This window comes from Bos taurus, chromosome 23, assembly GCF_002263795.3.
Source record: "Bos taurus isolate L1 Dominette 01449 registration number 42190680 breed Hereford chromosome 23, ARS-UCD2.0, whole genome shotgun sequence".
Lineage (NCBI taxonomy): Eukaryota > Metazoa > Chordata > Mammalia > Artiodactyla > Bovidae > Bos > Bos taurus.
This window is the reverse complement of record NC_037350.1, coordinates 39,176,978-39,190,985: the sequence shown is the minus strand read 5'-3', so window position 1 is coordinate 39,190,985 and position 14,008 is coordinate 39,176,978. Positions and strand designations below refer to the sequence as shown.

The 14,008-nt window shown below is 42.7% G+C and overlaps 1 protein-coding gene across 2 annotated transcripts in view; it reads left to right on the top strand.

The window, feature by feature from the left end:
• Positions 1–12,082, top strand: part of RNF144B (ring finger protein 144B) — a 159,421-nt gene extending 147,339 nt beyond the window's left edge. The window contains exons 5-8 of one of the 2 annotated variants that reach the window (XM_059880352.1): positions 617–821; positions 3,121–3,265; positions 7,301–7,390; positions 8,546–12,082. In XM_059880352.1, coding sequence (XP_059736335.1) covers positions 617–821; positions 3,121–3,265; positions 7,301–7,390; positions 8,546–8,686 — 581 coding nt within the window. In that variant the 3' untranslated portion in view covers positions 8,687–12,082. 2 annotated transcript variants of the gene reach the window in all.
• The last annotated feature ends 1,926 nt before the right edge of the window (positions 12,083–14,008 follow it).

Genomic DNA, 14,008 nt, shown 5'->3' with positions numbered 1-14,008 from the left:
TTTTCTCCAAGACAGTACCCAAAATAATTGAAGAAGAGACTTGAGATATTTGCCTGTTTAGAGTGCTGAACTGTTAGAAATATTCCAAAAAAGTTGTGTATTTTGATTACTGAGAAGGCTCCTTCTCTTGCTCAAAAGGGCAATGGTGACCTATTCCATGAGCACCTACTTTGAGAAGTAGGGCAGGGCTGGCTGACCTAGCTCCACTGTGCAGGTCTGGATCCACTCTAAACTTTAAATATGGTGCTTAGTCACTCAGTCGTGTCTGACTCTTCGAGACCCCATGGACTGAGGCCTACCAGACTCCTCTGTCCATGGGATTTTTTTCAGGCAAGAATACTAGAGTAGATTGCCATTTCCTCCTCCAAACTTTAAATGTAATATGTCCTAATTTTCCCTTTCTTTCCCTCCTTTATCATCACACTTTTAAATGACCTGTGATGTAGAATGGTACTGGATCCACTGTGAAGACCTCTGATAGAAATCATTGCCCTTGTTGGTACTGAGCATCTATGAATGTTGACCCATAAAAAAGAATAAACAGAAGGCAGAAAGGAAAGCTCAGGCTTGGATGGAAGACAGATAGACCGTTGTGTTTTCTTTCTTTCCTCTTTAGAAGTCCACCTGGACCCCTGCAGAACGTGGTGTCCCGTGGCAGACTGTCAGACGGTGTGCCCCGTCGCAACAAGTGACCCAGGACAGCCCGTGCTGGTGGAGTGCCCTTCCTGCCACCTGAAGTTCTGCTCGTGCTGCAAGGATGCTTGGCATGCAGAAGTCTCCTGCAGGGACAGTCAGCCCGGCATCCTGCCAACAGAGCATGGGTAAGGAAGGAAACTTGATCTTTGGGATCATTCACCCGTGTTCTTAGAAATCTGTTGCTTGGAGAAAGAGCCATATTGTGATGAAATGTCTAGGTGAGTTCTTTACCTGCAAGGCTTTCCTGAGAAGTATCTCAGAATGGGTATGTTATTAACTAAGAATCACCAAATCAGCAGGTCTAAATGGATTTTAGTTAATTACCCGTGAATAACTTTCCAGGTACGCTAGAGGTAGTCTTAGGAGAAGGCAATGGCACCCCACTCCAGTACTCTTGCCTGGAAAATCCCAGGAGCGGAGGAGCCTGGTAGGTCACAGTCCATGGGGTCACTAAGAGTCGGACACAACTGAGAGACTTCACTTTCACCTTTCACTTTCATGCATTGGAGAAGGAAATGGCAACCCACTCCAGTGTTCTTGACTGGAGAATCCCAGGGACGGGGCAGCCTGGTGGGCTGCCGTCTATGGGGTCGCACAGAGTTGGACACGACTGAATCGACTTAGCAGCAGCAGCAGAGGTAGTCTCTCTGAGTTTTGATTTCTCTTTAGGTAGGAGGCTGTGGTCCTCTGGTTCTCTGTATGTAGGAAGTCATAGCTTTTGTCCACAGCCATTTGCTTAGGTACCATGACTGCCTACAATTGACACACATCATTCTTGCTTGTGAAGAGGTGCGGAAATGATTTTCTTAGCTGACTCAATTGCCGGTGCGTGGGGTGTGCCAGTCATATTAAAAGAAACAGCAATAGAAACAACAGCCCTTCAGGGTAGTATGCTGCTAAAATTCATGTTTACTAGAGGAAAAGAACTTATCTTTTGATATTTTATGCTCTGAAAAAAAAACAATAATGAGGTTGAGAATTTGCTATGATGAGAAGCAATTCACTCTGTACCATGCAGGACAGAGGGTATTTATGGCAGCGGCAGGGCCCAGAGTGAGCGAACTTTGTGTTTGATCCCTTGATTTGCTTGAGGCTACGGCTGTTTTGCATCAGCAAGAACAGAAATAACAGTGTTGGCTAGTTGGCTTAATCACTCTGCATCCTTGAAGTATGGAGGGCCATTCTCCAGGAACAGAAATGCTACTTGGTGTGATGCTGTGCTTAAGTTGCCGACCAAATACATCAAGAGGAGAAAAAGAGCTAGCACATGTGGCAGGCATGTGCCCACTTAACCAGTACCAGGCACATTTTCACTGCCACCCAGCAAGGTCTCCAGGAATCACAGGACAATGTGAAGATCCCAGAGGAGAGACAGAGTTCTGACATTGCCACTGGTATCTTTGTGACTTTATGCAAGTCACTCAGCCTCTATGAGTCTGAAAGTGAAAAAGTGAAAGCCACTCAGTCGTGTCCGACTCTTTGAGACCCCATGGACTATACAGTCCATGGAATTCTCCAGGCCAGAATACTGGAGTGGGTAGCTGTTCCCTTCTCCAGGGGATCTTCTCAACCCAGGGATTGAAGTCTAGTGCTCTATTAAAAAAAAAAAAAGAAATGGGAGGAATGAAAATGGCGGCTGTCCCACTGCGTTATAGGGTTATTATGAGCATGGAATCCAATCATAAGTTTGACCACACTTTGTGAACCTGATGTCTTCATGTGCTGAGTCGTGGTTTTGATGAATAGTAGCTAAAATGCAATCCAGGCCTGGCTCACACAGGTCGCCCTCCACCTCAGTTCCACTTATTTTCTCTGCCCCTTGAGCCTGTAAGCTTTGCTGGCCTGTTCATCTGTCTGAAGCAGGTCTTTTCAATGATATTGGGCATTTATTTGAAAGTATTGACGATTGACTCCCTCCCATCCCCATCCGTTTGTTTATTTGCACAGATCGTTGTATAGATGATCTCTGCCCCTGTTGGATCCTGAGCTGGTTTTTCCACCGCGTGGCAGACTTCTTGTACTTTTTAGTCAGACAGCGTGTGCTCAGAGAATGAAAGACTAATTTGGCAAAACAATGGATTAATCAGCTATGGAAAATACAATTATGTAATTCACTCAAAGCTAACGATAAATAAATTAAGCTTCTTTGTTTTGCGTTATCTGAACAAGGAGTAATCTGCACTGCGCCTGTTTTTACCCCCACCCTGTTCCTGGGACATGAAGTTAAGTACAGCCAGCAACGAGTTCCCTCCCTACCTATCAGGAGCCCTGAGAATTCAGTGGATGACCACAGAGTTCAGCTGTTTAATTATATTCAGCCCACTTTACCCGTAGCTCTGGTTGGTGTTCATCTTGTCCTAGATTTTTAAAATCACTCAGCATTCTTGATCCTTACACTATAATTTCTCCTTCATTTCTTTCTAGAACCCTCTTTGGGACGGAGACAGACGCCCCTATTAAGCAGTGCCCAGTGTGCCGGGTTTATATCGAGCGCAACGAAGGCTGTGCTCAGATGATGTGTAAAAACTGCAAACACACGTTTTGCTGGTACTGCCTTCAGAACCTGGACGTAAGTGCAGCCCAGAAGAGTCTCCCCGTGTATCCTCCTCCATCCTGTGTCTATGTGACAGCCCATATCTGATGGACTTTCCTTTTAAAACATTGAACCTGTTTTGTTTTGTTTTTCCTGCCAAAGAAAGTTATTTTTCCTTAATGAAACATCCTGAGCCTGCTTCTTCACATACCTCTCTCTGATTACTTTAAGTGTGTCGTCCTACCTTTAAAGGCAAGCTTTTGTTTTAGGGACATTTCCAGCTTTGGGGGCATTGTCTCATTCTGTTGTTTAAAGAACTATGAGCATGGTCGTTTGATTTTGCTCTTGTAATGAGTTACCACAGACTTGTGGCCTAAAGCAACACAGATGTGTTATCATTAGTTCTGTCCATCGGTCGTCTGACATGGGTCTCCCTGGATTAAAGTCAAGTTGTCTTGGGACTGTGTTCTTTCTGGTGACTCTTGGAGAGGATCTATTTCTTTGCCTATTTTAGCTTCTAGAGGCTGCCTACATTCCTTGGCTATGGCCCCTTTTTCCATCTTTAGAGGCGACAGCATCACATCTTTCTGAGCCTTCTTCCATAGTCTTAGCTTCCAGAGCCATTCCCTCTGACTGAGGGAGAAAACGTCTGAGAAAACGTCTCTGCCTTTAAGGACCCATGTAATTAGATCGTGCCCTTCTGGATAATAAGGGCTAATCCCCCCACCCCACCCCAGCCCGTCTCAAGGTCTTTAATCACACTTGCAAAATCCCTTCGGCCATGTAAGGTAACACATTCACATGTTTTGGGGAATAGATCATTGGCATCTTTAGGGGAGATCCTCTGAGTAGGAAATGGTAACCCACTCCAATGTTCTTGCCTGGAAAATTCCATGGACAGAAGAACCTGGCGGGCTACAGCGCATGGGGTTGCAAAGAACATGACTGAGCACAGCACAGCACATCTTTAGGGGATCAGTTATTCTGCCTGTCACAATTAGATTGCTTTTTTCTTCTTTAATTTAAGGAGAAAAGCCATTTAAATGAGTGGCGTCTCTTAATTACTATTTCGTTCATGAGCGTGACAGCAAGATTGTTACTGCTCTCCCAGGGTTCCCTTCCCACATAAGGGATCTGGTCTAATTGTTCTTTCCCCCCGCTATTTGTGAGGTATGTCTTTTCAAGTTCGGGTGTAGTTCCATTCAGTCCAGTGCTGAGGCTAATGGTAACCTCATTTAAAAGGTAATATGAAGAATTGGTGAGAATTCTATTGTTTTCAATTCTAGTGTTTTACAGTTTGCAGCGACATATTCCCTTTAGATATTCCCTATTTTTGCAGTTTGTTTATAGTTATTCCCTGTTTTGGCAATTCGGACCTTTAAAATATGTTTGTATCAGTGTAAGCCCTCAGTCACGGTTGGATGGGTGGCTATTCTTTTTGCAATTTTTTGTTTTAATTGCTTGAAAGTGAAAGTTTCTCAGTTGTGTCCGACTGTTTGTGCCCCATGGACTATACAGTCCATGGAATTCTCCAGGCCAGAATATTGGAGTGGGTAGCCTTTCCCCTCTCCAGGGGATCTTTCCAACCCAGGGATCGAACCCAGGTCTCCTGCATTGCAGGCGGATTCTTTACCAGCTGAGCCACAAGGGAAGCCCTTTAATTGCTTTGTTTGCTTCAGTTTGTATCGGTCTTTAGCATTATACACACTCAGTGAATGCAGTTAACATGGCTGCGTGCTGGCCACATGCCTGGTTTTTAACTAAAAATTAGATAAGTTATTTAGGCTGACATCTATGAGTAAGAATCTTAATCAGCTTGATGTCAGGGTTTCAGGAAGGCATATGCATTGGGGAGAAGAAATTTGACCTTTTAGACTCTAGAATCTCCATGACTCAGGTTGACAGACAGGTGTTCATTCTGTTAAAATATGTGATTTGTTATAACCCCTTGAATTACAATTAAGTTTGAATTATAATAATGTTTGATATTTGAGATGTCTCCTAATTCCAAATGAATGATACTCTGGATGAGGGTATGACTCATGATTATGTACCCCTCATGCTTTACAAATGAAACAAATCCAGTTTTTTCCCCTTCAGGTTTAACCAGCTTGTTAATAGGATTCACATCCACAGAGGTTGAGCCCATGAGGTTCTCTTTAGGAGGCAAGAGCCTAGGGGAATAAATATGTGTGCCAGATCGCTGCATCCTTCGGCTGAAATGTGTTCTGGGTGTGGTGTTGCAAAGAACACAGTGTTGTCGCTTGAACTGTTCTGGTTTTCGAGGTGAAATGGTACAGACATGAGATTGCTAGGTGCGCGGCATCTTCTGGTCATTGTGTTTTGAGGCCTCATTTTCCTGGATTTTGGCCAGGGACCGTTGGCTTGTGGGTCACGATGTGTTTCTGTAGCCAAGTGTTCCGTGTCAGATGATGGTGTTGGTCTTTATTTATAGGGAAGTTTTAGTGTCGGTCTAGAGGAAGGGGGATTGTCCACAAGCCAAGCCTGAGACCAACACCAAAAAGAGTGATTTTGAGTTTTGCTCTGGGGAGTTGGGTTTGTTCCCGCCTTGATTCTCATCTCCACTGTTTCAGAGGATGAGATAGTCTTCATCCTCTGCTTTGGGATCCTCAGAGACTTGTCCCCTTGGGTTCTATCTTCTCTCTCCTATGACTTCAGCTTCCATTCCCTGCTCTCTAACCTACCCATGGATTCAGTTATGTCCCATTTAACAACAAGTAACACTTTTCTCAAGGCTGCAGCTTTGCCTTGCTGCCATTCTGTTTCTCTCCTTCCTTTAGAAGCCAAGCCTCTAGCTGTTGACACTCCAGTCATTGCAGTGACTCAGATAGCCAGACCCTGACTGTGTTCTCTCAAGGCTTTGAGTGATTCCTTCTGAGTAAAATCCAATGGATACTTTAGTCCTCCCCTTTCCTAGATTCTCTGCTGCCTTTGACATCTTGATCACCTCCATTCCAGTGAGACCATCTCCTCTGATTTCCTTTCTGGCTGCTGCTCAATTTCCTTTCCAGGTTCTTCTTTGGTCTACTCTTTTGTTTTCTCCCAAATTTGTGTAGAATAGTCACTTTATTAGTCAAAGTTATCCAGAGAGACAGACCCAATAGAATAGATAGGTGGGTAGATAGATTGATTCTTGGGGATTTAGCATAAGGTATTTTTTCACATGGTATTGGAGGCTGAGAAGTCCCATGAGCAGCTGTCTGTGAGCTGGTTGGCCCAGGAAAACCAGCAGTGTCCTTCAAAGCTCAGGGAGCCAGAGAACAATGTTGTATATTCCAGTTCAAGTCTGAATGCCTGAGAAACAGAAGTGCCAAGGGCAAGAGAAGATTCCAGCTGAAGTGGTCAGGGAGACAGGTATTCCCCTTGGCCTGCTCTTAAATATGTGTGTTCTATACCCTCTCCCTGGGTGTAATCTCATCTACTTCTCTGGATTCTTTGGCCCAAGGACACTGTTTCCCAAGTCTTCTTCCCAGAATCCAGATATGTATAATCAGCTGCCTTTTGAACAGCACTGCTTGTACGTCTCAAGTTCAACACGTCCAAACTGTGGCCATCATCTTCCCAACAGAATCCTTCTCTATGTTGTCCCTTCCCTCAACAAAGTCCCTGCCTCCTACCCAGTGCTTCTCCCTCATCTGGGGCTTCTTCTCCCTGGTTCCCCATCCCGTTAGTTACCTACATAATTCTGCATGACTGTATTTACCTCTTGTCTGTCTCAGCCACTGGCGTGTTATCTCAGCTGGTTTACAACAGAGCCTTTTAGCTATCTCCTTCAAGGTTCTTTCATTCCATACTGCACTTCTACTAGAGTTACCTTTCAAAGATAATCAGTCAGGTCGTTAATCTTCTTTAGAATCAATAAAGAGTCTCAGGGACTATAATCTGTTTTCACACAATGATTTATAAAACTACTATCATCTAAGAATTGTCACTCGGGAGTTCTTAGAGCCCATCGTTAATTTTATCCACTGAGGTGATCTGATGGGGTTAGTACCCGTCTCTTGATTCAAAAACTGTGTGTTTACCAAAACCTCTCTCTTTGTTTTTCAGAATGACATTTTCCTCAGACACTATGACAGAGGGCCGTGTAGGAATAAGCTTGGCCACTCAAGAGCCTCAGTGATGTGGAACCGAACACAGGTACCCCGACCTTAGGAGGAGCATAAGAGAAGCCAGGCTTTAAATGGGTTGAAAAGCCCACCTACTCAGTTTCCCCGCCTCTATTCCCTTCTTACTCATCCCAGCCTGAGAGGTTCTGGGGAACTTCTGGGCGTGAAGTTAATCCAGGAGCCCAGTCTCCTAGAGAAGTGGAGAGTCAGGGTGACAGAGCAGACAAGAATCAGACTGGCCAAAGAGTTCGTTCAGGTTTTTCTGTAATACCTTATGGAAAACACTCCAGCAGAATAAAGGCAAAGCTGAATGCTCGTTCCTCCTGAAAAAAACTGGTAGAGTGAATTCCCTAGAGCCCTTTGGGGCATGTTTGCTATGGAAGGCAGAAGTCTTAAAATCCCATGAGCTGTGTTGGGGCGTGGAAGCCTCTGTACATACCGTTGTGTGCTTACGTGGCAGGCTCAAAGGGAGTCCTGAGATTTATTTTTAAGAGTTTTTCATGTTCCTTTTGAGGAAGTTGGTGTTCATAGCCTAGTAGCCATTATTAATATCCCTCTGAGGATGTTACCGTTTCCTCTGAGACTGCTGAGAAACAAGTAGAGAGGCAGCCAACACAGACAGTTCATGATCCCACTGAGCTTGCGCCAGAGCCTGAGTGAGCATTTGGTTTGTCCTTGGTGTCTCCCTGCTTTATCTCCAGTTTAGACCATTGCCGGGCACTGGATGGAAGCTCTCATATTTGTAACTGCGTCATGTGCCTGAGACGGTGTCTTAGTTCGAGCCGCTGTAACAAATGACCATAGAATGGAAGACTCAGACCACATATTTATTTCTCATGGTTCTGAAGACTGAAAGTCTGAGACTCAGGTGCCAGTGTTGTTGAGTTCTGATGAGGACACCCTTTGTGGCTTATAGATGGCATTCTTCTCACTGTGTCCTCACATGGCAGAGAGTAGAGAAGAAACCAGCTCTCTTGTGTGGCTTCTTATATCCCATCATGAGGACTCCACCCTCATGGCCTAATTACTTACCAAGGTTCCCATTTCCACACATCGTCCTCCACTTAGGGATTAGAGTTTCAATCTATGAAATTTTAGCAGGGGGCAAGAGCAGTCCACAGCTGATGGTGGTGTATATACATAGGAAGACTGACGTGCTGAATAGGCTTTTCTTCTACATTTCCAGGTGGTTGGGATTCTCGTGGGGTTGGGCATCATCGCCTTGGTGACTTCACCCTTGCTGCTTCTGGCTTCCCCGTGCATCATCTGCTGTGTCTGCAAGTCCTGCCGGGGCAAGAAGAAAAAGCATGACCCATCCACAACCTAAAGAGCTCAGTTCGTGTCCGTGTGCCGCAGGTGTCTGGGTTATACAAGACTGCAGTGCTAAAACCCCACTTAATGAACTCACCTTCTCCTCCCTGCCAAACTTTGGAAGTGCCTCTGTGTCCAGACTTTGAACTTGCCTGCCCACCTTTGGCATCCATAAAGGCCAAGCGCTTTTGTGTGTGTTCCTGTGTAAAGAGAGCCCAGGTTCAACAGTCCAGACTGTGTCTGTGGAGTGTGTTGAGAAGCTCTGGGTTGATGAAGAGAAACTAACACATCATCGTGTCATCATTCAAAGGCTTCCCCAGTGGACTGTTCAACTTCCCACCAAATCCATGAAGCCTGAATGAACACTTGGTATAATAAATGCACTGCCAACCATCACGACACACACTCTCACTGAGAAGCCAGAGTCTGTCCTGGGTTGATTTGACCATCACAAGAAGCATAAGGAAAACCTCCTGTAGGAGGGGAAGAATAAGACTGTTTAAGGGGAAATTCTTGTAAGAATTGTTATTCTCATGGGAATTATAAGAGGGCTGCTTATCTTGGGAGTTGATATGGTGGTTCTGCCGGTTACTGGGCGCGCTGATTTCGCCAGTAAGTTGGCAGAAACACAATAGGTTTCTCCTGTGTGATCTCAGCTTCAAGCCAGAGAGACTGCTATGCCAAGGGAGTTGGCCCTTCCCAGAAAAAGGGCTGCATGCAGCAGGTGAAACCGTCTGGTCTAATTTAGCATCTGTCCCTTGGGTGATCAACTTTGCCTCCAGCCAGTAGTGGTGGTCTGCAGGATTGTTTAATATGAAGTTTGGGTAAAGTGGCAGGGATTCAGAATTGTCATCGTAGGTATCAGGGACCTTTCTTGAGCTCTCTGTTCATGTGCCCAACAGATTTAGAATTGGACCTACAAGTACCCACCAAGAGTGAATATTAAAGTCATAGATATATCCAGAATCTATGTAACTTGCCGCTTAACTAAAGTTTGAATCCATTGGGCATGAATGGATATCTCCAATAGTACACACAAAATACGTGTTTACTTGAAACCCATTCTGTCTTCTGGGGCTAATATGGTTTATTATAAATCAACCTAATTTTTTTTGCATATTATATATGTCAGTTTTGGTTACAAGTGCATTAAGTTACCCAAAGGTTTCGACTCATAACTCTTAAAGCAGTACTCAGTATGATGCCCTGTCAGTTTGTAAAACACAGATCGATAATCAAATTATTTATGTATTTTCGAACACAGTTCAGAGCAGGCCTCTTCCCAGCAAAGTTTTGCTCTTTCAGCATCTGTTCGGGTGATCTTGAGTACCTTTTGTATGTACAGGGCAGTGATGTAACAACAAAAAATACCTGAGAAACAAAATGTCCATGCTTTCTGCATCTTTAACACTTTGTGTTTGTATCACCTCATGGTGGCTTATTTTTCCTGTTGTACCATCCAGTCAGATTTTGAATAAACGAGTTTTGAAAAGACAGTACCTTTTACTATAATTGCCATTAGCAAAGTAGCCTGGTACTTCATGAGAACGGTATTAAATATTAGTGGATGGCTCTTTCTGAAGCTCGGAGTACCACATCAGGACCTAGGATATTTTCTGAGGTCACTGGACAACTAGACTATTGTATTGCTGCTATCCCTGACCTGTTATTACAGAATGATGCTTTGCCTATGTAATGGATTATATTCTAAGTGGGGATGTGTATATTAAGGAACTTTAATTCACAAGTACATATTGATATCCAATGTATGTAAAATACATCTGTTGGTTGTGTACATTTTTATTTACAGTTTGTATAGAACATAGATGAGAACTCTGGGAAAAATTTTGAATGGCAGCCCACCCCAAACTATTTTTAATCATTCATTAGAGATTTCTCAATAGTGTCTTTATTTTCCTTTGAAACTATAAATACGTCAGAAAAAAAAATCAGTATCTTCTTCTATCACTGTTTTGTACTAGTATAAATATAAATGGACATAGATTTGAATACTTTTCTTTGTCTTACACTGCCTCATTATAGAACAGGGCATTTACAGCTGCTCAGGGGATCACAGGGACTCAACTGAAATTAAAATTTTGTATCAAGAATGTCCGTCATGGCAATGTACTCCCCCACATTAATATACTCTCCAAGCTTGGATCCACGAAGAATCTTTAAACAGGGGCTGATTTCACGTAACCTAAAGTGCTACATTATCAGAAGCAGAGCTCTGGAATTTGAAGAAAAGGAGGAAGAAAGCATTAATGCTCTTTCCTTGGCAAATTGGAGGAATATGTCTTCTCACAGAAATACTATGAAAGAATTAGCTTACTTTTTTGTGGGGAGTGGGGAGTGTTTGTCCAATAGATTTGAAATAACTGGATTTAAGTTTTTAAATGTTGAAAAGTGCCTGAAAATTGGTTGATTTCTTAAATCGCTCAACAGTTTGGGTTGTGTGAGACTGTTGGAATCAACAGGAACGGGTTGGTTGGTTAACCCAAATATATCTCTGGTGCATCAGAGGGCAAGCTGCAAGCCAGTCTAGAGATTGTGTTTATAGTGGGGAAAGCTGACAACTTTGATAACAGACTGATGCTTTCGTTTTGTATAACTGGCCAGAGAAAGGGTTGAACCTTGTCTCCTTCCTGTTTGTCAGCTCTGTTCTTTGCTAGTGATCTCTGTCTGTCCTAGGAAGAAATATGGGTCTATTTAATGATATTTGGATGTCGTGGCAAAAATCTTGTGTTTGGGGTATTGTAGTCCACTTGAAACAGAAATTCAAAAAATCCTTCACCGCATTGTCATCTGGAAGGAATAACTCAGCATCCAGGTGAGGTGGGGAGGTGAAGAAGAAAACCATATGGAAGCAAATTTTGGAAACTTAGGCATCCTGTGTTCATGCCGTGAATGTTTATTCCTGACTTGAAACCTCTAGTTTGAAAGAGGCCTTTGAAAAAACAAACAACTCACAGTATAAATTTTCTTGTAGCTGGCATCACAAAAATCCTTACCTATTCAGGTTTGAAAATCTATGTTGGTTTGAATGTTAATCACTGTTTCTTAGAACCCCAAAATGTCTCTTAAAAACTATGTAGAATCTAAATGTGTATTACTTTAGCCTTCCCTACAAAGTGCTTCTAAAAAACTGTCTGTTCATGAATGGATACCTTCATGTATATAGAATATGTGTATATGTGTGGTTTGAAAGAGTTTCAGAATGCCTTAGATGAATGACATTTTATAAAACTGTTACAGTGGCTATCTATAGGCTATTACATCTCTGTTGATTCATGATCCAGAAAGTTTTGTTCTGTATTTAAGAAATTGCTGTTGTGTTATATTTTTCCAAGTATTTGAAAGGAAAACACCTGGCCTCTCTGGCCCCAATAAATGTGGAGCAGGAAATCAAGTGTGTTATTTTTTGTTATGGTGTGTAGTTCTAGACACATTCAGTTTTATCGTGAAGGCGCCAACCGGGTCACTATTAAATCTCAAGTTTGGAATTCAAAAAAAGTAACTTCTGTAATATCGTATGTGGAAGTAACTCTTTTTTATTTTATTGGAGGAAAATTGCTTTACAATATTGTGTTGGCCTCTGCCATAGTGAAAGTGAAAGTCACTCAGTCATGTCCGACTCTTTGTGACCCCATGGACTGTGTCCATGGAATTCTCCAGGCCAGAATACTGGAGTGGGTAGCCTTTCCCTTCTCTAGGGGATCTTCCCAACCCAGGGATTGAACCTAGGTCTCCCACATTGCGGGTGGATTCTTTACCAGCTGAGCCACAAGGGAAGCCCGAGAATAATGGAGTGGGTAGCCTATCCCTTCTTCAGGGGATCTTCCCGACCCAGGAATCAACCCGGGGTCTCCTGCATTGGAGGCAGATTCTTTACTGACTGAGCTATGAGGGAGGCCTCTGCTGTACATCAGCATAAATCAGTATACATATGTCCCCTCCCTCCTTCCTGAACCCCCCTCCCATCTCCTACCCCATCCCACTCCTCTAGGTTGTCACACAGCTCTGGATGGAGCTTCCTGTGTCACACAGCAAATTCCCACTAGCTAGCTGTTTTAAATATAGTAATGTATATGTTTCCATACTTCTCTCAGTTCATTCCACTCTCTCCTTCCCTCACTGTGTTCACGAGTCTGTTTTCTATGTCTGCGATTCCTGCTGCAGACTTTCTTGTTGTGTATGTGATATTCCACACTGCCAATACACAGGCACTGATTACTATCCAGAAAAAAAAAAACAAAAATTTAGATCTTTGATGATCCTGATAAAAAATGCTGCCAGGCAGCAGAGCTATTAGTTCTGTTAAATTTGTGCTGGGCTCTGTGCACTTTTTCTAACCTTCTAAAAGTCTGTTAGAATGTGTTTCCTTGTTATAATTTTTTAAAGAAAGGGTTTAAGCAGAGCTATTAGTTCTGTTAAATTTGTGCTGGGCTCTGTGCACTTTTTCTAACCTTCTAAAAGTCTGTTAGAATGTGTTTCCTTGTTATAATTTTTTAAAGAAAGGGTTTAAGCAGAGCTATTAGTTCTGTTAAATTTGTGCTGGGCTCTGTGCACTTTTTCTAACCTTCTAAAAGTCTGTTAGAATGTGTTTCCTTGTTATAATTTTTTAAAGAAAGGGTTTACACGTGGAGGGTTAACTTCAGGTCATTTCCATTTGATTAGTATTCAAGGCAGGACTAGCCTGAAGTTGAGTGCCAGAAGTTGGTTAACAACTAGAACTTGTGTCTCTGCAAAACTGGAAGCTCACATTCCTATACTGGTGTTGATGCCTTTTTTAAATTTAATTTTATTTTATTTTTAAAATTTACAATACTTTTTATTGAATGTTATTTGCTTCTTATACAATATCTAAGTTGGTAAAGGATCCATCTGCCAATGCAGGAGATGGCAAGAGACATGGGTTCAATTCCTGTCTTGGGAAGATCCCCTGAGTCGGAAAGAGGAGTCTGGTGGGCTATAGTCCATAGGGTCACAAAGAATCGGACATGACTGAGTGACTGAGCACATACACACACACACACACACACATACACAATACCTGAGTACAGAGGTTTATAATTGATTTATAATTCAAATTTCATTTTCTAAACATTCAGCTTGGAGGAAATCAATAAGATCACTTAAAAACACTTTTGGGTTATGATTTCTTAATTTGCTTAATCGTCTCCTAAAATGTGAACATTATTTCGTTTTCAAAGTGTGCTTATTATTTGCTGAACTTGAATTTGCATTCCCAAAGAATTATTGGATGAACCCTTTTTTTTACAGCAGTGATTTTAATTAATCCCCTAACCAGCAAATTCATTGCAATGTAAATTAT